General features: G+C 41.8%; 1 protein-coding gene across 1 annotated transcript in view; it reads left to right on the forward strand.

Moving 5' to 3' along the window:
• The window catches only part of ATP10A (ATPase phospholipid transporting 10A (putative)), a gene marked incomplete at its 5' end in the record, with an annotated part of 187,782 nt that overhangs the window by 65,893 nt on the left and 96,954 nt on the right, over positions 1 to 24,935 (forward strand). The window contains one exon of the mRNA XM_038533681.1: positions 14,322 to 14,538. Within this exon, the coding sequence (XP_038389609.1) occupies positions 14,322 to 14,538 (217 nt within the window). The remainder of the gene's footprint in view (positions 1 to 14,321; positions 14,539 to 24,935) is intronic.

The following is a 24,935-nucleotide window of genomic DNA, read 5'->3' on the forward strand; positions in this document are numbered from 1 at the left end:
AGAATAAATTTAAAAAGAAAGGTTCAAAGCCCTTCTATGAAAGTGTAGTACCTTTCTGAAGGATGTCAGCAAGCACTCAGCGATGAAAAGCTTCCTGTGGCCCTGCGTAGGAGAGTCAGTGCTGTCATAATCCCAGTACTCCCAAGGGGGATATGCCTGTGTGTAGTGCGATGCTGCTTAGAAGGTGGGACTGAATAAAATGGCCTTAAAGGTTTATAATGCTCCAGTAGAGCCAAGACATTTTTTAAAAGATGAAGGAAGGACTTTGTACCAGTTAGTGAAACCTGGGCTGCAGCATAAGGGTGTACACGACTTGCAGGTGCCCTGCAGAGTAAGGGTAAGGAACCCATCCAGCAGTCACTCTGCATTGCTGGCCCAGCTGGTTTGGGACCTCTTTCCCCCAGAGGGGGGCACCCAGTGCTGCAGCTGATCCAATACACTGCAATCAAACCACTAGTATCACGGTGTGGACAGGAAAAATGACACGCTGATTGCTTGAACACAATAGATAAACCTCCGATACTGTATGTGAGAATTTTAAAGTAGGTATTTAAGTTCAATGGGAAAAGGATTATTTAATAATTAGTGTTTATACAATTGGCTATGTGGAAGAAATAGCATTGGATCCTTGATTGTACCTTATAAAAATGAATATCAGTTGGTTTGAGCATTTAAATATGAAGAGAACTCTGCATTCCTACCCCCAATCACCCAAAACAAGGAAGCCACATTACAGCCAGGGGCACAGGAGATTTTCTGAGTTAGGCCTAGAAAGGTCAGGCATATGTAACTAAATAAAAATTTTAACTGTTATATGACAAAATATGCCACAAATAAACATTATAAAAACTGTAATACTTTAGAGAAAAAAAATTCAAGGCAGAGGACAGAAAGGAGGTGAATATTTTTAATATGAAAGTTCTCACAAATTGTCAAGAAGGAAGCAAAAAGTATAGAAAAAATGAGGGGAACATAGGCATTAATTCGCAGAATAAGTCAGGGAGATGCAGATAGAAAGCTAGAGTGCCCTCTCCTACTTTTTCAACTGGAAAGGGAGGATTTTGGAAAATGAAGCAGCTGTTGCTTACAGAAATAAGGGGGCTGGTACTCTAAGATACCAATGGAGAAATGTAATTGGTGCCTTTAAAATTATTAAAGACACAGGACCTCTTCCAGCTTTAGGGCATTGCCTGCCAGAATGTGGATCATATTATTTCTGCCCATTTTGTGAGAATATCATACCAACAAGTGAATTACTGTAGTAGAAATTACCTTGGCAACTCTAAAAGTGTGCCCCAAGTGTTTATTACATGCTTCAAACGGCAGTAATCGTATTATTATTGAGATGACGAATCTGATACCCTGGTCTTGATATCTAAGGAATTATTTTTGAGAATGTCCCATTAAATTCAGAAAAGACTGCAGTAGAAATGATTTGTCCAAAAAAAAAATAAATAAAGTTGAAACTCACCAGGGGTTTTCTAAGTGATCTGGCTTAAGGTATCATTTTGCTGTCACAGGCTAGTATATTTCCTGAGAAAAATTGTTTCTTCTGGATAGGCAGTGCTGCATTGTAGCAAATAATTGTGCGGTCCCAGCATAATACAGTGTAGGCTGGGAAACTTCATCTACCTCACCTTCATTCTAAAGAAGCCTGAGGCCCTTGTTACATGGGAGATTCTGCATTTTCTGACTGTATCTCAGAGGGCTCAGTATAGACTCATTTGAGCAGTCTTCTCCATGCACACATGTGCTTCTATATATATCTGGAGCATTTCTTACTATGCATGTAGCTTTTAGAAGACATCTGGAATAATAAGTATTTTAGAAAATACATTTCATACATATGGGTTAAACTACCATACTTTTGGTAATTTTGCTAATCATTAAGATTAACTGCAGGAAAACCACTCCCAAAGATCTTCTCACTGCCTTTGACTTTTAGTATTAAATTGAAAAGCCATTAGCATGTCTCACCAGAGGAGCAGATGTTTCAACTTAGGGTAGAAAGAAGACACATTCTGGATGTTGTGCAACATACTTGGGTCAAGTTCCTGTGGCAGATTTTGCCATTTCTTTTTCATTGCTGACTTCTCATGTATATGATTTAAAAAATATGTTGGTTTAGTTAACGTTTACTTGATAATCCATTTTCTAGAATGTTTGTCACAGGTGCTTTGAAGCAGTGCTTCTCAACCTGGGATGATTTTGTCCCCCAGGAGGCATTTGGCAATGTCTGGAGCCATTTTTAGCTGTTACAGCTTGTAGGGAGGGGCACACTGCTGGCATTTCTTGGGTGGAGGCCAGGGATGCTGCTTAACATCCTGTAAGGCAAGGTGGCTAGCTCTCTGTGGCCCAGGGACCCCTGGGTGGCCCAGCAGTTGAGCGGCTGCCTTTGGCTCAGGTTGTAATCCTGGGGTCCTGGAATCGATTGAGTCTTGCATAGGGTTCCCCATAGGGAGCCTACTTCTGCCTCTGCCTATGTCTCTGTCTCTCTCTCTCTCTCTGTGTCTCTCATGAATAAATTAAAAATCTTAAAAAAAAAAAAAAAAGAATTATCTGGCCCAAATATCTGTGCTGAGGTTGAGAACTCCTGCTTTAAAGCCACTGTCTCTCATTCTGGGCTCTTCATTTCTCTGCCTTTGTGTAAATGAGGGTTTATTAAATTTGAGATAATTTTAGAGTCTCAGTGGATCTTTTTAAAGTGCTGTGAGAATTTTTCCTGTCTGTGTCTCTCTCTCTCTGTGCTCCACACACACGCCTTCATTTGTTTACAAGATGAAAAATAACTTCCATGGAGGATTTTCTTATCCCCAAGGCATTGGGCCTTGGCACTGATGATTATTCCACGAGGTTCTTGGATCACTTGCCGTGAACCTCCCATTTAGGGCTTGCCTCACCGTGTCCTGGTTTCTCCTTCATTCTGTTTGCTTCAGACGTGTTGTGCTGCTCTCCCCTTCCTGGGCCCGAGGAGTCCTAAAGTCCAGCCAGGCTGGGGATGTTGCAGTCTAGTTGGTTTGCATGTTAGGTTTGTTCCATGGTCTTCTCTTTTTCTTAAAAATGTGTTCTGTGGATCTTTATATATACTTTACATTTGAACATAGCTCAGCCTTGAACTATTCAAGAGAGGAAGAATATGGATTCAGTTCTTGTCTAAGATGCAAAGCATCCAGAGATTTCTACCAACTGTTTTTGTTGGTTTTGCAGATGTAACAGAACTTAGTTTAGTTGCAACAAGCCTGTCTCATCCATGGGATGAGTTCCTTTATCACAGGAACTGTGATAAACTGAGAGGCCAGAGTCAATTTGATGTTTGGAAAAGAACTCTCTTTTTACAGGGATTAATTGTTCTGTGCCAATGAAATAGTAAAGAATGGTGCTGAGCACGCAATCTTATTTTCACTGTGATTCTACTCATCTGGGTGCTCTATTTTACTTAACTGCAATGAATGATTATGCCATCTTTCTAAGTTAAGAAAACAAAATAGCAGCTCTTGCTTTAACTCCAAACCACAATTTAACTGTAAGGTGTAACTTGTTCACGTGTAATATTTCTGATTTTATTAGTCAAAGTCAATCTCTTGTTTCAAAAGCATAATGAGGAAAATCATGCACAAAAAAAAAAAATGGAAAGTGATGTCAAAATAGAGACTGTGGCCTTGCTCAATTTGAAGGTCCTTGTGGATGGTCTGATGCCCACCTGCAGAACAGGAAGTCTGTGCAACCAGAATGAAGGGCTGCTGGGAGATAGGTGTGAACAGTTTCTGTGGGAAGACAGACTTCCATTTATGGACCAGGCACCTGAGGTGCTGAAGTTCAGGCTTCTGAGCCCCCAGAATGACTTAACCGTCATTATGAGGCAAGACAGTGCCTGTGCTGGGGTTTCAAGCCCTCGGTGGGAGCAGTGACCAGATGTGAGGCATCATCATTCATTATTGATCATTCCAGAGTCAGCTGCTTAGTACTGTTTGGAAATATTCTCTGGGGGAAGAAGTTTTCAAGAAAGGTGGGGGCAGCTTTCCCTAGAAGTGACCTGTAACATGCCTGCCATAGGCGAGCTAGCGAATTTGAAAATGGGCAGTTTGGCCAATAGCCTTGTCTCCAGCCGTGCCATGTGTGCCCTACCCAAGTTGGGAGCCCTTGTCAAAGCTACCAGCTCATTCCAAAGCCATGCAAAAAACCCTGCTCTCCTGCCCCAGTGACAACCCACTGACTGCCCTTCAGCCCCAGAGGGGTGTCCCCAGAGTCAGAAGTCCGAAGTGGGTGGTGTCCAGGTTGCCAAAGCTCAGAGGCTCTTGGCCGCAGTTAGGGATGAGCTCATCTCTCAATCTGCCAAGGCCCATTTAGGACACACTTCCCAGTTTGTAGCAGAGACCACAATTTGGTGACTTCTAACCTTGGATGTGGCTGCTCTGGTTGTTTGCAAATAAGCAGACGGTCAGACAAATGGACTGAAATCTGTGTCAAACACTGCAGAGGTCTAGGACTGTTTGCCTTTCCACCCTTATTCAAGTATATCAGTATTTTACTTTCAGACTACATTGGTCTCTGGGCTGCATAATTTAAAAGAAAAAAATAAGTTTTTGGCTTGGAATTTTGCAAAGTTGTCAATAGACAACTCCTTTAGGAGTTGTAGTTGTTCCTCTGTTAGGACACCAGATCAGAAGTGCTTTCAAAAGCAAATGGCCCTTGAGGCTTCATGGTTCCTGGAGATTTGGTCCTTTGTCTTCCTGGCTTGTGACTTTGGTTAGGTCATTCCATCTTTATTTCTCTAAGTGGGAATATAGTGTTAGGATTGTGTGAGGACTTAGTGAGATAAAGCTCCAGATTCCTATCTTTATCTGCCTTTGTCTTCCAAGCTGTGGGCATCCCCTACAAGGCCAACCCACATCCGCTACTAGTGCCTTGAAGATACCACAATTGGACTCTCTTCCTTCCCACAGCAGACGCACCCCTGTGTAAGGTCAGTGGCTCCCACATTACATCCACCAGGGCTGGAGATGTGGATACTCACATGCCCATTCTCTTATTTATTATATTCAATTAATTAACATATAGTGTATTAGTTTCAGAAGTAGAATTCAGTGATTCATTTGTCTTATAAAACACCCAGTGCTCATTACATCATGTGTCCTCCTTAATGCCCATCACCCAGTTATCCCATCCTCTCACCCCCCTTCCCTCCAGCAACCCTCAGTTTATTTCCTATGATTAAGAGTCTCCTATGGTTTGTCTCTCTCTCTCTCTCTGATTTCATCTTTTATTTTTCCCTCCTTTCCTTTATGCTCCTCTGTTTTGTTTCTTATATTTCACGAGTGAAGTGATAAGATTATTGTCTTTCTCTGATTGATTTTTTAAAAAGATTTTATTTATTTATTCATGAGAGAGACAGAGAGAGAGAGAGAGGCAGAGACACAGAGGGAGAAGAAGGCTCCATGCAGGGAGCCCGATGTGAGACTCCATCCCAGGACTCTGGGACCATGCCCTGAGCCAAAGGCAGATGCTCAACCACTGAGCCACTCAGGCATCCCTCTCTGATTTATTTATTTCACTTAGAATAATACCCTCTACTTCATCCATGTCATTGCAGGTGGCAAGATTTTTTCTTCTTCTTTTTTTTTTTTTTTTTTTGGTGGCTAAGTAATATTCCGTTGTATGTATGTGTCACATCTTCTTTATCCATTCATCTGTTGATGGACCTCTGGGCTCTTTCCATAGTGTGGCTATTGTAGACATTGCTGCTATAAGCATTGGGGTGCGGGTGCCCCTTCAGATCACTACATTTGTATCTTTGAGGTAAATACCTAGTAGAGTAATTACTGGGTTGCAGGGTAGCTCTATTTTAAACTTTTTGAGGAACCTCCGTACTGTTTTCCAGAGTTGGCTGTACCAACTTGCATTCCTTACAATAATGTAAGAGGGTTCCCCTTTCTCCACATCCTGGCCAACATCCATTGTTTGTTGTGTTGTTGATTTTAGCCATTCTGACTGGTGTGAGGTGGTATCTCATTGTGGTTTTGATTTGTGTTTCCCTGATGCCCAGTGATGTTGAACATTTTTTCATGTGTCTTTTGGCAGTTTATATGTCTTCCTTGGAGAAATGTCTATTTATCATATGCCCATTCTTATCTAATCATTCATGGTGGGTGTCTAGTCATATAGATTATAGTCAAATTTCCATGCCCATCCTTTCTTCCTGTTTCTATTTCTGAATTGACTTCTTTTGATTCAACCCTGCCTTATCTTTGATTTGGGCAGTGCTCTTCTAGCCTCTCCCTAAATTCCATTCTTTAGTATAAGTAGTCCCCTTGGGGTATGGTTTAGGCTAAGATTCTTTTCATCTGTGGGACACCTGGGTGGCATAGTCAGTTAAGCATCTGACTTCCACTCAAGTCATGATCTCAGGGTCTGGGTATTGAGCCCTGCCTCCAGCCTCATGTTGGGCTCTGCACTCAGTGGGGTGTCTGCCTATACCTCTGCCCATCCCCCCGACTCATTCTCTTTCTCTCAAATAAATAAATAAAATCTTTTAAAAAATTTGAAAAGGGGGACGCCTGGGTGGCTCAGCGGTTGATCGTCTGCCTTTGGCTCAGGGAGTGATCCCAGGTCCTGGGATCGAGTCCTGCATCGGGCTCCCTATGAGGAGCCTACTTCTCCTTCTGCCTATGTCTATGCCTCTCTCTATATCCCTCATGAATAAATAAATTTAAGAAAAAGAATCTTTAAAAAAATTTTTAAAAGAAAAGATTCTTTTCATTATTTAGGATCTAAATTCAGGTGTCCCCTCTTCTAGGAATCAGTCCCCAATTGCCTATTCAAAACAAATGTTCTTCCTTTGAGCATTAAATTGTACATAAAAACTGTAATGTGAAAACCTTTACAAAAAAAGAAAAGAAACTGAAAAACACAACCCTGAATCTCTTCTTTCTCATCCTCACTTTATTTCTTGCTCATCCTCACCCAGGATATTCCTTTATTGATTGGTTTTATTAAAGGAGAGACATTTTTAACAGAAGGGAGACAGCACGGGAGGCAAGTGAGATGTGCCGCATTACTCCCATGTGCCTCCAGTGCCAGCACCTGAGTAGGATGTGGGTGTGGTGAATGAGGAGAGGACAGGAGTGGGATTCCCATGTGTAGTTGTGAAAATAGTTTGCCATTGAATTAAAGCTAACATTTTTACAGCAAGGGGAAGTATACAATAGAATATGGCCATGTCATGTTGTTAGATAATGTAAGGGTAAGAAAACCAAATGTGTATTCATGTTGCAGCCATTTTGAACTTTTTCATTCCTCTCCTAAAATACCAAAATAGAGAAGAAGCAATAATCTCCAACTGTAAGATGACCTGGAAGCTGGCAGGTGGCAGCCCCAGGCATGTGGCCTGTGGTATTTTGTGGGCAGCCTGGCACTGCCAACACCCGTTGCTACTTTGTATTGATTACACTGTTACAGAATTTGAATGATCATGTCATATGACAACAGAGGATTAGCCTGTGTGTGGGATCAGAAATGAGCATGCCTCTTTGTGCAGCCTTTGTGGAGGACTCTTAAAAGCAGAATTTCATTCTTGAATTCATAGACCAGGTTGGAGATGAGGGCAGTGATGATCCAATTACTCTTGTGACTGTCTTTGTACAAGGAGTGGCAGTGGGTCACCAGGGATGTTGACTGGTTGTGGCAAATTGGAACCTATTGTCACCTTAAAAAAACAAAAGCTGCTTTACTATTAGGTAGTGAAAATGATAGCCAATAACCTAAATGCAAATCTTCTGGGAAACAGTACATTAAAGATGAAAGTATAATTCCCTCATTTTTTGCAAGTGCATTTTTTTAAACTTTAAGTTTGTTTGTTTTATGCAATATATCCACCTTCACCACATTGGAGATATCTATAGATACATTGTTGAAAATTCTGAGCCATTGCTGAGATACCTTAAACACTGGAGGGTGAGGGGTTAGTAAGATTGCAGTGAGTGAAAACTCTGCCTTTTTTTAAGATTTTATTTATTTATTCATGAGAGACACACAGAGGGACGCAGAGACACAGGCAGATAGAGAAGTAGGCTCCATGCAGGAACCTGATGCGGGACTCAATCCTGGGACTCCAGGACCATGCCCTGAGCCGAAGGCAGGCGTTGAACCACTGAGCCACCCAGGCGTCCTGACTCTGATGCCTTTCAAAAGATAAAACATTAACAAGACATTCTGAGCAATGAACCCTGTATTCATGAAGAAGAGCTATGTGAACAGTGATCTGAAGGGAAAACATGCTTTCAACTACTTAGAGTAATTCCTGTGAATTCTGTAAGTCAGGTATCTCCTTTTAGGGGATTGAACCTTAAAAAACATAACTAGTACAAATAAATAGTTTAACTCAGCCTAAACATTAAATAACCAAAAATGATGAATTAAGGGATCTTAAAATTTTATTTACTGCTTGTCTTTAAATAAAATTTGTCATTGGTTATCCTCTTGTTTCCTTATTTTTTCACTCCTGCGTTTTGTTGTTTTGAACAAAAAAAGGCTCAGATGAAAATTGCCAAGTTCAGCATGACTAATTATAAAATGTTAGTAATAGATTTTCCCAGAAGGGGAAATCTATTAATCTCAGAAGGCTCACATTAGCCTCAGAACAGATTTTCAAAATCATTTATTTAATATTCTCAACTGTTCAGCTGAGGAAACAGCAGGCCCAAAGTGAGGTGGTTGGTGCAGAAAAACAAAAACAAAAAAATAGTGGCAAGGCTTTTCTTAAGAAAAGACTTGCTTTTGTCTATGGCTTCATCTGTGGATCTTTTAAATATGAGACATCTTTATCACTCTACCCCTTTTAGGTCCCCCCCCCCCACTTTTCAAAAGAATCACTCTTTTTTTACTCATGAACTTCGAAATCTTGGTTCAACACACCAGAGTTCAGACCTTTCAGGAATTATGAGCAGGGAATTGCAGCTAATTAGAAGAGCCAGTTGACATTCCTGTGGAACAATTGTGCACCATGTTTGTAGTATTTATAACATAGCTGCTATTTCAAGACTGCACATTTTCAGGGTTTCCCCACATGTTAGATTTTATTTATGAGAGAGAGAGAGAGAGAGAGAGAGAATAAGCGAGTGGAGGGAGGAGCAGAGGGAGAGAAGATTCTCAGCAGACTCCCTGCTGAGCATGGGGCCCAATGTAGGGCTTGATCCCAGGACCCCGAGATCATAACCTGAGCTGAAATCAAGAGTCAGGTGTTCAACCAGCCGAGCCACCCAGGCCCTCAGGGTTTTCCCACATTTTAATATGTTATTCATGCCCTCGATGGGCTTCCAGTTTATGGGAGAGAGAAAAACACGTTTGGATCTTGCTCTGCATTCTTTTCTTGTTGAATAGCTTTTCCTCAAGTATGCAGATTATAAAACTCTGGTACCTGGTAGAATCTTTAGTTTGTTACACGCTGTCCAAAATTGAGCTGCCAGGAAGGGGGAGCATCTAGCTCCTGCTTCTGTGCAGAAAATAGAAATGGTGCATATTGATTTTTTTTGTTGTTGCTCTGCAATAAATCTCTGCCAACTCAGCAACTGAAAACAGTGTTGCAACAACATGGATGGACCTAGAGGGTATTATGTTAAGTGAGTAAGTCAGAGAAAGACAAATACTGTAGGATCTCACTCATATGTGGAATCTAAAGAACAAAACAAAAATAGATTCACTCATACAGAGAATAAAGCTACCAGAGTGGGGCAGGGTTAGGTGGCAGGTAAAATTGGTGAAGAGGATTAAGAGGTACAAATTTTCTGTTATAAAATAAGTAGGTCATGAGCTGTAGTATACAGCATAGGGAATATGGTCAATAATATTATAATGACTTTCTATGGTGACAGATGGTAATTACACTTTGGGGATCATTTTGTATAAAAATATTGAATCACCGTGATGTACACCTAAATAGGAATGAATCTGTGTGTCAAAAAAGAGAATACAGATGTATTAACTTGTTTTCTGGGGGTCAGGAGTCCAGGCATGGATTAGCTGGGTCCTCTGGCCAAGGTTTCAAGAGGCTACCATTGAGGTGTTGGCTGGGCCTATGGTTTTATGTGAGTCTTGGGTCCTTTTCTAGGCTCTTTGGGTTCTTGGTGCAATGTAATTCCAGTGGTGGTTAGGACTGAGACCCCACAGTCTCAGCGCTGCCATGTGGCCACTTTCAGTGTCTGATTTCCTGTCTCTGGCCTTAGACCCAGATTTATAGGACTCCTGTGGCTCCGTGAGGCCCACTCAGATGGTCTCTTTGTTGATTGGCCCATAGGTCTACCGATTGGTCACCCTAGTTACATCAGCAGGAGTGATTTCCACCACATTCACAGTCCCTACCTCACTCGGGGGCGGCAGGAGTGTGTACCCCAGGACTGATCTGAGGATCTTGGGGCCATCTCAGAATCCTCTCTTTAGAAGGAATATTATGTGGGCAAACTAAACAGTGCTACTTCCTAATTGCTATGAAGGAATGCAGAGTATTGAGGACTTGGAGATTTCCAACCTTGCTACTATAAAAAAAAAAAAAATACAAGTTGTGTGTCTCAGGCGAGTCCTCGTTTCCTGGAGGAGTGCAGGCCCCTCCCTGGTGGGGGTTAGAGTTGACAGGGCAGCCATGGTGCAGTGTGCACTCCTGAGATTTTTACCATGGAGAGGAGGGTCACCCATTCTGTCCACCCTGAACTGCGTCCTTGCTGACCTAAGGAAATATAAGGCAGTTCTAAATTGTTTACCGGCTGCATATTAAAGTCTGAAGGAGAGTGTCATTAGGAGGCCAGTGTTATGTAGTATTGTGTCAGAGATTTATTTCTGTCTTCTCTGCAGTGTTTTCCTGTGCACAGATGTGTAGGGGAGTGTGGGACACATGCCTGTAGATAAATCACCTGGTACAGTGCCCTCCACTACCTGCTTTCTCTGCTGCCTCTCTTTCTCTGTCACTGTAGCTTGGGAGCCTGTCCTTCTCAAGGAGTCATGGGAATTGCAGTTACTAGGTGTTAGTCTATTCAGGCTGCCATAACAAAGCACCACAGACCAAGTGGCTTAAACAAGTTTATTATCTCTCAGTTTTGGAGATTGAAGTCCAAGATCAAGATGTTGGCAGGACAGGGTTTCTTTTGAGGCCTTTCTCTTTGGCTAGCAGATGGTTGTTTTCTCACTGTGACCACATGGTCTTTCCTCTGTGTGCACACATCCCTGGTGTCTCTTCCTCTTCTTGTAATGATGTCAGTCACATTGGATTAGGACCACACCCTCCAACTGCATTTCAACGTAAGACCCTATGTTCAAATATAGTTGCTGGGAAAAAATAAGTGTTATACCTTCCTCATGAGGTCCATGAGAAGAAGGGTTACTCATATATAATGTGTGTGTTATATGTAATATATATTACATATTGCATATATCTGTATGAATTTATTTTTTAATTTTCTTTTAAAGTTAGCTTGATTTTTTCTTTATATGGGGCAGTGTTTCTTAAAATTTCTATATCATTAAAATTACTTAATGTTCTTATTTTGAAAAATCGACACATTTATAGGTGAGTTTTTAATATATAAAATAGCATATAATATATACACATAGAGTATATACAATATATTTAATATATAATATAATTATATAATAAAAATTACAGAAAAGTAAGCAGGAACATTGCAAGGGGTTGGTGTAGGGTCCAGACTCAGCACTGATGCTCCAGCTGGAATTGTTGATGGGACAGTGGGGCTTTGATGGGGAATCTTTGGTCTGTTGAGGTGTCAAAAGGTTCTGTCATGCTGCTCTTCTTTCACAAAAGATGCCCAGGTTTGGGTTTCCAAGGATCCAACCTACTGTAGGAATTCCTGTGAGTTGCAGGACCTTTTCACAGAAGCCTGCATTCTTTCAGGCATCCTGGAGCCACCCTCTGTCCTGCTTCCTCTTCTTTCCGTGGCTCACAGGGATCCACTCCCCAGCACTGTCACCAGAGATCTCCTCACCCAGTGATTGCAGTTCATGGCCACATCGGGATCTGTTGGGGGTGTTCCAACAGTGAGAATCTCCTTGGAGGCTCAATGCCTCCACCAAAGTTGTTATTTTTTAAAAACAGTGCTCCAGTGGAGTGGGCAAGCTAATGTTTTAAGACTCCAAGACAGATGGAAACTGACTTTATATTAGATGAGTTCTATAAATGGAATGTAGTTAAGGTAAGCTGAACACAGACACTTCTGCTCCTCCCCTTGTCATCACCTTCCTGTGCCCCTCCCTGGGCAAGTCTGTTACCACCAGTCTCCTGGCAACTCCCATCACAACAAAGCCTGTCCACCTCACTCTCAGGGTGTATGCTGCCCTCCTCTGACTAATTAGTGACTTCGCTTTGGGAGACTTCTTTGGGAAGAGGATGGGCTCTTTCAGATTTCTCTGTACTTTCTCAACAAATGATAAGGGAGAGAAACTAAGGAAGTAATGCTTGCAATGATATAAAGTCAAGGTTTGACCTTTAGAAAAGGAGATAGGAACATTTTCAAATGTTTCATCTTTCACACATCAAGGCTGTCTGTCCACAGGGAAGAGGTCATACTGGCAGTGAGCCAGCAGGATGGTTGGATGACTGAGTGCTAATTCTGTCCCTTATCTCAGAGCCAGCTGACCTCGAGCTGGAAGCTGATGGGACCTCCTCACAGCTGTTGAAGCAGTCTTGAAGAATACCCTAGCCTTGTAGGGAGTGTTGGATTGTCCCAGGAAGAATACCTTTGCTCACATTGTGGGCTTGATTATATAGTCCTCAAGGGTTGCTATCCTGTGGTTTGGTCTTGCCTTGCATTATTTTTGAATACAGAGCTATCTAATTTATCTTTGTTGGTCTTATGGTGGCCAAACTGTGCTTTGCACATGATTGGTTTGGTGGGCCTTGAATTAGAAGAAAAAGAAAACAGAGGCTTAAAATGGAAGGGGATACTTCTCCCTTCACATCTAGGGCAGCTGATGGCTAGGAGCTCCTGGAAGTTTGCCATGGGTTTCCTCAGATCCACAGCGTGGGAGTTAAATAGATGTGTAAAACTCTCAATACTTCTTCTAAAGTTCAGGAGTCATTTAGATGTGACTGACTTGGTCCACCTTGAGATCCAGACTGGCCTGAATTCAGGCTCTCCAGGAACTCAGGCGAGGAGAGGCATTTTATGAGACAGGAAACAGTAAGAAGGTGATGGTTAAGGTGAAATGTGTTTTGGTGTGTGTGTTTTTTTTCTTTCCCCTCAACACTATAAGCCAGAGGATTTCTTGCTAAAATTTCCTTATAGCATATCATGTTGAAATACAGTCCTGTTTCTATACTTATTTATAAAAACGGATAAAGCAGCCTTGAAGGAAGTCTTAAAAATGCCCTTTGTAGGATTAATTGGCCTATATTTTTTTAGAGTAGGAAAAAAGCCTAAAGAAGAAATCTACAAATATGGTTTCCATCTAAGAATTTATTAATAGTAACTACTTGATGTTGAAAGCTGACTGTTGGCTGTTGTTCTGAGTGATTGGCATGTGCTTGCTATCTACTTCTTGAATGAGTTGAAGAGGATGCATCTATTATTATTTCATACTGCAGATAGGAGAAGGATAGTGAGATGCAGACAGATTCTGCTCTGCGTTTGCCTTTTGTAGTTCCTTCATAATAGTGCACTCACACAGTATTTGTCCTTTTGTGACTGACTTCTTCTACTTAGCAAAATGTCTTCAGGATTCATCCATGTTGTAGCACGTGTCAGATTCCCTTCCTTTTCATAGCAGAATCATATTCCCAGTGTTCATATATACCACATTTTGCTTATCCACTCATTCAGCATTAGACATTAGGGTTGTTTCCATCATTGGCGGTAATAACTGATGCTTCTAGGAAGATGGATGTACAAGAATCTATATCAGTCCTATCTTTTAATTCTTTGGGGTATATACCTATGGGTGGACATTCTAACGATTTTAAGGTGTATAATTCAGAGACATTTAGTGCATTTACAGTGTTGTGCAACCATCATCACTACCTAGTCCCAAAACATTTTAATCAAATGGAAGCCTGTACCCAATAAAAAATTTCTCCCCATTTCTCTTCCTCCTAGTCATTGGCAGCTACTAATCTACCTTCTGTGTCCCTGGATTTGCCTATTCTGAATACTTTATGTAAATGGAGTCATATTATATATGGCCTTTATGAATATCCCTTTTAAATATTTTTATTATAGAAATTTTTAACATACTGGAAAATAGATATATTTGTTAAATGAGCTGCATGTGCCATCACACAGATTTAGGTATGATTGATCTTCTGCCAGTCTTTTTAATGGTAGTCTTTTTATCAGGGAGGAAAAGCAGTATGTGAATCGATTCTGGAAAGAAATCCGAGTGGGAGATTTTGTGCGTCTTCGCTGCAATGAGATCATCCCTGCAGACATTCTGCTGCTGTCCTCCAGTGACCCTGATGGACTGTGCCACATTGAGACTGCCAACCTGGATGGAGAGACCAATCTGAAGCGACGGCAGGTGGTCCGTGGCTTCTCAGAGCTTGTAAGTGACCTGATACTTTCAGGGTATCCTGAGCATCACATCCACATGGTACCTCCCATGCTAGCTTCTGGGTGTCACAGCACTTGCATCCTGCCCCTTATGCCCCCCACCACCACCTTCCCCTGCCACTCCCATCAGGCCAGGCTACTTTTCCTAGTGGATAGATGTGGAACTGAGGGTCTGAGAGGATCCCTGACCTCCTGCAACCATGACTAGCCTGTGACTGTGGGGAACAGGACCTAGTGTTTATAATTCTGATTTCTACTGTAGACTTTGGAGTTTCTCAAAACAATATTTAAAATTACAAAGAATATTTATGACTAGCTGACTGTTAACATTTATTCAGTTGTTTTTCTAGTTTGCTAAATAGCGCTGCAGAAGTAATGCCCTATTCTGAGAGTGTAGCTCTGGAATGTTTTCTCCTCAAGGGTGTTTCTGAGTTTGGCATTAGATCTCCCATATCTGAATTCTGCTTTAGAGAGCCTCAGCCACAGCTCAAAGATGTATAGTTGATGGAGAGTGAGAAGTAGGAGCAGAAGTGAGGTCTGACTGCTGACACTCACCAACAGACTTGTGGCTGGAAAATCCAAACCCTGTCAGAGATTTCTAACCTATTCCCTGCAGGTCTGTGTAGAAGGTGTAGGGGTCAAACTCCAAGTGAAACTGAGGGGGGCACTTGACAAGCACTGGGTGTTAATACTATATGTTGGCAAATTGAACTCCAATAAAAAGATATACAAAAAAATAAAAAATAAATAAAAATAAAATATTCATAAGGAAAAAAATGAAATGGAAGTAGCATGAATTGTCAGGGATCAGGAGTGTCTGGGAGGGAGGTCAGCTACCCTGAACCCTGACACCTGCTCTGTCCTAGGCTGCTGCCTGTCTCAATCATGCCTGGCAGTCCTGCCATCAGCCAGCCTATATGGAAGGAGTCTTTAAGAAGTACCCAAGGAGGACAGCCTGGTGGCTCAGCAATTTAGTGCTGCCTTCAGCCCAGGGCCTGATCCTGGAGACCCGGGATTGAGTCCCACACGAGGCTCCCTGCATGGAGCCTGCTTCTTCCTCTGCCTGTGTCTCTGCCTCTCTCTCTCTCTCTTTCTCTTTCTCTGTCTCTCATGAATAAATAAATAAAATCTTAAAAAAAAAAAAAAAGACGTACCCAAGGAAATGAGTACCTGCATTTCAGAAAGGATGCCACTGGGGAGTCTCTTCCTGTGTCACATAATATGTGTCAATCAGTGTCATATATTGGGAACTTTCTTCCTCTGTCACTAAGACCTCTCCCTGAACTCCTCCTATAGGAGAACCATCCCTAGAATCAATACCAAAGGCTTCTTTGGAGCAGTTGGCTTGTTTTATGGCTTCTTGATCTCACCATGAACACTGTCAGAATTTGGGGTGGGGGGGTTGTTTATTAGGCAGGATTTATTTGGGGCTGCCATCCTTGCCTCCCACTCATGAATGAATGTGTAACTCCCCCATTGGTCACTATGACTTATCAGAAGGCCAAAGAGAATTCTACAAGCTGGGGCTTCCTGCCTTGCCTTCACTGGTGGGGACTTCAGAGCCTGACACTCTTCCAACCTACAGTGCACTTATTATCATTAGCAGCATCTGCCCCCACTTACTTCCACCACAAGTTCCTCATTCACTTTTGTAAAAGAGTTGAGATATAATGGACATACAATATTATATTAGTTTCAGGTGTACAACGTAAAGATTCATTATTTGTTTATATTGTGGAATAATCACCACAGTAAGTCTAGTTGACATGCATCACCACACACAGCTACAATTTTCTTTTCTTGTGATGAGAACTTTCAAGATTTACTTAGCAACTTTCAAATATGTAGAGCAGTATTGGTAACAGTAGTCACCACTTATTTACTTTTCTTTTAAGCCTTCTTTTGTGCCAAGTATTTTTTGTGAGCTGCCTCAAATCTTTCTTGGAATGACACAGAGCTGACATAAATATTAAGAATAGCACTTAAAAAAAATGGGGTGCTGTCATCATACCAGATCAGGAGAGCTGGTGGAATTTGGGCCCAGTGCTGGAAGTTTCCAACTTCTGCATTGATTGTGTTCCAGGGTTTGGCAATAAATGGGGGCTCACCTTCCACTGCCAGCCCCTCATCCCCGAGGCCCACATGCATATGTGTTTTCCTAAGGTTGGCTTCACTTCCATACTTTCTCCACCAGACCTGTCCCAGTCTACTAGACTAGAGCCCAGAATTCCAGGGCACAGAGCAGTGTGTTGACTAAGCCTGAAATCAGTATGGCGGCTGCATTGCCTGCCTTGTTCTTGTCATCTCATCATCTCAGCATGCCTGCGGTTATGAGGAAGTGGCTGCAAGGGCTAGAATGTTACCCTCCTGGGAGAGTGGCTGGTGTGCATGGAAGATGACCTCAACATGAATTAATACATTTGAATCTTTAATGGATGAAAATTTGAAAACTGAAGAGCAGAACATACATGTTTGGGGTGATGGTGTAGGGAAAGCCACATAGGTGTGTCTCCTTGGTCAACTCTCAAGAATATCTTCCATGTTTCACATCTTCTAGTCTTATTCAGTTGCTAAACCCAGTAATATCTAAAAACCTCCTCCACCTACTCTTTTCTCAAACAACAACAGGAACATTTCATAGCTTGGTAGTGCTTTATATAAATGAGCTGTTTGTAAGTTGGATGTTTATTCAAGGGTGGCTACAGACTGTTTCTGTATCACCCTCCATCAGGCCCATGAATGCCTGAGGAAGTAAATGGAGTTGAGCCATAATTTAGTGAAAATAGCCAAAATGAACAACCAAAGCAATTCTGATTTAAAATAAAAGTAAATTGAACACCAATAAAAAATAAATTTATTAAAATAAAATAAAATAAAATAAAAGTTTATCAGCACCCAAATTCTTTAGTATGCATGCACATTGTCCCTGTTATTGATATATTTTTTTCACTTTTTCTTTTATTTTCCTTTTTCTCTAAAAGTCCAAGATATTTTTCTGGTAGCTGAATTCCCATTCATACATTATTATTCTGAAACATAAGAACTGCCCTGTGGAGAAAAAAATAGGAAGTTTCTGGCATTTGAAAGCCTAACAGTTGGAAAACTAATATCCTACACTATATTAATTTTACTGGAATTAAAATTAATTAAAATAAAATTAAAATTAAAAATGTTTAAAAACTAAAAAAAAAAAAAAAAAAAATTAAAAGCCTGACAATTAAAAAACCAGAGTTCTGACTACAGCATTACAAGGTCAGGAACATTTTAGTTCTCAGTATTGAAATGTTTTTTTCATAGAATGAAGTCAGCTAGTGTGTCTCAGACAAGTGATATGTTGCCATTTTGATGAATGGTCTGTTGGAAGAGGTAGTCCCTAGGAAAACTTAAATTAGAAGCAATTTGCAAAACTGAGGTGAAGAAATGTGACAGGGACTCTTTGTGTATGTCAGGGTCTGGTGAGGAGGTAGATATTACATTTGATTCAGTCAGGGCAAGGTATATGTAAAGAACTCCAGTGGGGGATTGTGAAGGAAGAACAAAGATCTGAGAAAATACAGACCTCGCTGATAGACCAGTCATTGACCCTGGGAAGAGGTCCCTAAGGTTGAGTCTTGTTTTCATGGCTGAGGGCACAGCCATTACTCACATGATGATAGAAAAGCTTCTGAGGGGCTGTATCAGCCACAAGTCAGCCATCCACAAGAAAATGCCAAGCCAGGGACCTTGGAGATCCCAGGGGCAGCTGTTTGCCACTGGGCACTGGCTGGGCTCTCGGAATGCTGCCTTCTTGTGGATCCAGTTGCTGCAGTGGGTAAAGGCTGTGTGGTGGCCCCCTCCACAGCCAGCCTGTAGAGCCCAGACCTGCACATTCAGAGGGCCCTCTACTGATGAGGCAAAAACGTAGCTCTGTTTCCAAAAGTCTTGATGAAGTGCTTGTTTGCTTAGGGAAGGATGCTACGAAAGGGGGACGTGGGCAGTGCTGAGGCTGTCCAGGTTGAAAATGGTAGCAGCCTCAGGGTCCCTGGGTTTCTCAGCCAGGGCACAGTTGGGGTGGTTTATGTGTGCATGGCACAGACAGCTGAGGCTGGCACGTGGAAGGCTCTCACCTACTTCACAGTGACCCCGGGCGTGGGACTTGAGCAAGCTGAACATCTTCCTGAAGTCATATCATGGAGACTATAAGAGACCCCAGTGTGTCACCTACCCCATCTCTGCATCAGGTCCAAGCTGTTAACCTGGGGAGATGGTAATCATACTGTATTCCATAACTCTCACGTGAATCTGCTTCCCACTGGCTATGAAGCTGAATAAAGAGACTCTGGAATACCACCCAGTGTAGGGAGCACAGAACTAGTTTGGACCATGCCTCTGCACATGAACCTTAAGCTCACCTTCTTTCTTGCATCAAATGATGATCACTGCACTGATCTTCCTTCCCTTTGCTTATGGCAGGAGATGGCTTAAATAAATAACTTAGATTGGTCCATGACAAAAAAAAAAAAAAAAAAAACAAGAAAGAAAAGAAAAGAGGGACTTGGTTCATGTGCTGCAGGTTCTAATGATTTAAGGCAATGGGACCAATATCTAGAGGACTCTCAGGTTTGTTTACCAGCAGACTCCCAATACAGAAATTGAACAGGATTCACAGACTAGCAGCAGGAAGGCAGCATGCATGATCTGCCCAGGCCCTTGAATCTGAGGATAGGGCTCTCAGACACTGGGTGATGATCCCAGGACTTTAAACTACCTAGCCATCTGAACTCTGGCAAAGGAAACATAGATAAGAGGACTTCAAAATAAACATATGATTTAAAAGTGGGAGCCAAATTGACATTAACCCAGAAGTAATAGAGAACCCCAGTGTTTCACATGAAGCTCTCAGGATAACAACTTGAATTTGTTCAGGGTCTCCTGGTATCAGACCTTATCATGCTTCTCACATTCATAGTAGCACAGACATTTTAAAAACAGCTTCACATATTTTAGAATATAAATCTTGGGGCACCTGGGTGGCTCAATGGTTGAGCGTCTGCATTTGGCTCAGGTCATGATCCTGGGGTCCTGAGATTGAGTCCTACATCAGGCTTCCCAGAGGGAGCCTGCTTCTTCCTCTGCCTATGTCTCTGCCTCTCTCTCTGTGTCTCATAAATAAATAAATAAAATCTTAAAAAAGTAGAATATAAAGTGAATATTAAGTGAAGATATGAGATTTCCTAAGGCACCCCTGCAGTGGATCACTGAATCAGGGTAGAGTGGAGGCAGTTCTGGGTTCTGTCACCTCCTGAGTTGGCATGCATGCGGGGATTCTCCAGCATGCAGTCCTTCCCTTTTGCACTGGACATCTGCTGTTGCTTCTCTCTCTCTGTCTCTCTCTCTCTCACACACACACATACACCCTCATTCTGACCTATAGTCTTGCCCATGAGGCTGCCATGCTTTTAGCCTCTATTCAGGTAGAAGTGTCTAGACTAGTTGGTCTGTAACATTTGCACGATGATTTCTGCAGAAATGACAGTTCCTTAGGCTGACGATTTAATGTAAAAATATTTTTTAGAGTTTCATTTTTGTGATTTTTTACTCTTTCAACAGTATTTATTGAGCACCTACTGTGCTTCAATGCAGTTGTAAGCAATCTGTTGAACAAAAGAGGCAGATGTCTTTCTTGTCATCATGTTTATGTGACCTTTGTAAATAGTGATAGGCGCTGAGGAGGGACGTGAAATACTAGGTGAGTGTTGGAATTTCAGATGGGCATTGGGCCAGGGCAGGGCAGGCCTCCCTGAAGACAGTGGGAGAGTCCAGACCTGAGATCTTGCTGAACAAGCTATGTTAGTATCAGGGAGGAACCTTTAGGGAATGACTTCTATGTCGGTTAATTTACTGAGAAAAAATATTCCTCTAGTTTATCTCTTGGGTAGACCTGTGGGATAATTGCCCACAACCCTGGCTATACCCACAGGGCCATCTGCTTCAGGCTGTTTGGAGCTGCAGATTATGAGGATTTCAGAAAAAGCTGAAATCATAAGCCTATGGTAGCTAGCTTTTCTCAGGTGTGTGTGGGTGTATGCACATGAGTGTGTGCACAGGCATGTGCATGTATGCCTGCTGGATGCCCCCTTTGAGGAAGAAGAATGAAACTAGTGTGGAAACTTTCCTAGGCTGGGGAGAGTCTGAGAAGCACTAGTTTAAAAGATGTACCTAATGTCTAGACCTGCACTGATTACAAGACAGTGATGTGGCTTTACCTCCATTTTGCACATAAATTTTTACTAAATTCCCAGCAGCATTCTTGAATGCCAGGCACTCAGGCTAACAAAGCACAGGGTTACCTTTATAAGGGCCATTTAGGCCTCCCCTGAGTTACTTGACAGAATTCAAGGAGCTTAGGGAAAAATCACTTTGCATCCATATATGTAGGAGACAAAATTACTTTGTTGTTAGTTGTTTCTGCCTATGAATACTCTCAAAATTATCTCTACCACAGGAAGTGAATAAGGACTGTTTGCAAGATCTTGCACCAAAGCTGTTTTTTCCTTAAGCTTTTTAGGTTGTTAGTCTTTACCTAAGTTAGCTAGATGCTCTGCTGTGGAATCAAAGAGGAAACAATCCATCATCTGAGTGCAAAACAAAGACAGGTATCTGGGCCTGTTAATTGGAAAGGTCAATATCAAGCCTTTACAAAAAGACTCATGGTTTTATTTTACATAATGAAGTGTAGTTACTAAGCTCATAATTTCTACTGTGGGACGTTTTCATTCCCAAACTTAACAATCAGGTAGCTTTAGTTGAAGGATATGAAATATGCAACAGGAAAGACTTTGAGAAAGAACATTACTTGAAAACACAACTGTATTTATTTATTTATTCATTCATTCATTCATTCATTCATTCATGAGACACACAGAGAGAGGCAGAGACTCATGCAAAGGGAGAAGCAGGCTCCCCACGGGGAGCCTGATGCGGGACTCAATCCCAGGACCCCAGGATCACAAGCTGAGCCAAAGGCAGATGCTCAACTGCTGAGGCACTCAGGAGTCCCAGCACAATTATATTTAGACTAAAATTTTAATTCTAGCAAGTGTGGATATTCAAATCAATGTGGTTAGGTAGCTAATATAATTATCTGAGAGATACCATGTTTTGCAATATCAACTGTGTTTACTTCATGGGAAATGTAAATTTGGTTATATAATAAGATTTTTGTTTCTAATCCCCATTACTTTGCCCTAGATTCTTTGCCTTCAACCTATAGTCTAGCAAATCAGTGGGTAAAGAGAGTAAAGCACGGTGATCATAATGAGAACAACTAAATGCCATGGGTTGATAGTACTAAGATAACTTGACATATTAATCCAAAAAGATCTTATGCATGAAAACTTGAACATTCTCTATGTACATTTAATTTAATGCTTTTGTGTAATTGCAAGTGGTCATTTTTTATTCCAGAAAAAGACAACCAAAGCATTAATAGGTTTTTGTTCTATTTATGGTGGTATGTGATATGAAATGCTATTATTCTCTTTGATTATATTTTCATTGTTAAAAAAAGAAATTTAATAAAATTCCCACTTTCCTAAATATAGTTGAATCACATCCACAATTGCAAAGAGTTTGAGCTGAGTGTGTTTGTGTGTGTGTGTGTGTGTGTGTGCGCGTGTTTCTGGACTAGAAATTTCTTTACCAGTGGGAAGAGCTGACAATAGTGAGATCTGTCCAATTGACACCAAGTTCCTCTTCAGAAGTGGGTATGGATGTGTATGTTTATGTCTGAAAGGGTGTGCATGTGTATGTGCACACAGTGTTTGTGCATATGTTCCTATGTGCACACTTATGAGTATGTGTGAGTATACACAGGCATGTGTATGTGTGTGAGAGTATGTGTGTATAGGTGTGACTGTGCATGTTCCAAAGAAGAAAGCAAAATTAAGTAAAAGGGCTTGACTTACTACTTTCTGTTATCTTTGAGAAGAGGATAAGTATTCTTTCCTGGACTAAGACATGATGTTTAGAAGCAGATTGATCTGTAAAAGCAACATTCCTGGAGAATCTGAAATTGTCAGTCTGGTTATTGAGCACCTACTGTGCACTGTGTACATTAGGTGGTAGTGGTGGAGTGTTTGGATAATCCAGTCTTTGCTCAGTGGACAGGGAACATTTTGCTCCATGATGGGGTATCTGTACCTGGTGTCATATCCCTTCCTCTAGTTTTGTGAGCAAAGCCCCCAATGAGAGGAAAATAGCTGTTTCTACAACATGAAACCAGTCACCACACCCTGATTGCCAGAGCATTTGAATTCTTTGAGTTATTCTAATTTTGTTTCTGAATTTGTAACAGTCTATTTTCCCATTTCACAGGAATTACTGGGGAAGTTACATAATGCCTTCAGTTTTCATGTGTTCCTCCAATGAAAGGCAGTACTTTGTTCTTATTTTGGTATTAGTGCTTCCTAGGATTTCTCCTCTTCACAAGTGAGAGACACTATATATGCGTATATATACACACAGAATCAGTATACGCATTTAGACCCTTGTAACAATATTAACATAAACCACACCTTACAAGAAAATCTGTCTTAAGCAAGGACTTCAGAAGACAATATTACCTCCTTATGTGTGGGTGAAACCGTATTTCCTAATATCTAAATTGGGTTTCAACTGTAGTAAAGTAAATTCAGGGCTTTTTCATCATTATTAATGAATAATCCATGTTGTGAAAGGTACCCAATGATGTGACTTAACAGACCCCAATGAGAATTTTAACCAAGCTGAGATCTGACCTGAAGCAAACTTTTTTAGTTTGTTGGTTTTCACTGAGGTTATTTTCAGTAGTATATCTGTCGGAATGCCTTATACTTCCCCTCCCAATATAAAAAGCATGCTTTGCTAGTGGCAAAAGTCTTTCCCTCGAGTTCCAGAGAGCAAGCACTTAGGTACATCTGGGAGGTTTTACAGGCTAAGAATTGAGCCAAACCTTAGAATCATTCTTTTTCATACCACACACATATGCCTTACCCAGATAAACATGTCTATATGTGGTTCTTGTGTCTTTTAGAGAAAGGGGAAAAACATAGTTCTCACTCATCTGTAATGGTTCACTTCTCAGAGTAGTACCTGCTGTAGTCCAAAAATGAGCCTTTTTGTTTGGTTGTTTTAAAAAGACCAACTTCAAAGGATATGGATTTAGGTTTGTTTTGGATGTGACTTCAAATAGCTGGTTTGCTCATCCGGCCTTTATCAAGTATTCTGGAGCCTTGACCATGAGGCAGGAAATTTTATTGAGGACAGACTTGTGGATGTTGATGTCTCCACCTTGGCGTCAAGTGAAGCTGGTGTTGGCCATGGAAATCCTTTTCTGATATTCTGAGTATTGGCCTTTCAAAGCTAACAGTGGACAGGGAAAGGTTGTGCATTGTAGTGTTGGATTCAGTTGCTGATACTGGACTGTTCATCTCAAGCATTAAAGTCCAAAGGTTGGGGCAGCCCGGGTGGCTCAGCGGTTTAGCACCGCCTTCAGCCCAGGGTGTGATCCTGGAAACCCGGGATCGAGTCCCATGTCGGGCTCCCTGCATGGAGTCTGCTTCTCCCTCTGCCTGTGTCTCTGCCTCTCTCTCTGTCTCTTCTAATTTTCTTGATGACTCTCTGAGGGAGGTGCTGTTATTTTTGCAAATCAAAATTTTAACTTTTGCAATTAACAGTAGCTTTGGATGCCCCCAAAACATGCACTTGGGCACTTGAGACACTGGAGCAGCAATGTAGATAGGTCAGTTTGAAAAGCTACTTGTTAAAGGCAGTGCTTGGTCACCACTGTGTGCTCACTGACCTGCCCACATTGGGGGAATGGGATTACTAAGTCCCTGGTTTACTTAGATCATGTGAGGGATCTGCCTCTCCTCCAGTAAGGACATGCAGGCCTGTGGTGGCAGCATGTTGGTGGCACTCACCAGGAAGTACCCCCTTGCTACTGTGGTCAAACCTGAGTGTGCCAGTTCCCTGAAACTGCTGGCCCCAAGAGCCCACACCGCATGGGCCGAGTGCCAGCCGTGCAGTCCTAGAGTGAGTGCTCAGGGAATTCAGTCTCCCTTGCCTCCACAAGGAATCCTCCTGAAGAATGGGGACGAAATGCAGGCTTATGCAGACAGGAAGGAAGGAAGGGAGGAGGGCCTGGCATCAGTTTTGTGATGCTCCAGCTCTGAAACCCCAGCTCTGAGGCGTCAGGGCCCTGTGCTACCTAGTGGATTCCTGCACATTTCAGATTGAATCTACAGGAGTCAGTGAGTATACATACCAGCTTGTGTATCAGCATCAAGCTCCAGGAGAGTCTCCCAACTGGAATGTCAGACAGTGATGGCTCAAGGCTTCACTGAGGTAACTCTCAGTTTCAGTGCAGAT

This window comes from Canis lupus, chromosome 3 (assembly GCF_011100685.1).
Source record: "Canis lupus familiaris isolate Mischka breed German Shepherd chromosome 3, alternate assembly UU_Cfam_GSD_1.0, whole genome shotgun sequence".
NCBI lineage: Eukaryota > Metazoa > Chordata > Mammalia > Carnivora > Canidae > Canis > Canis lupus.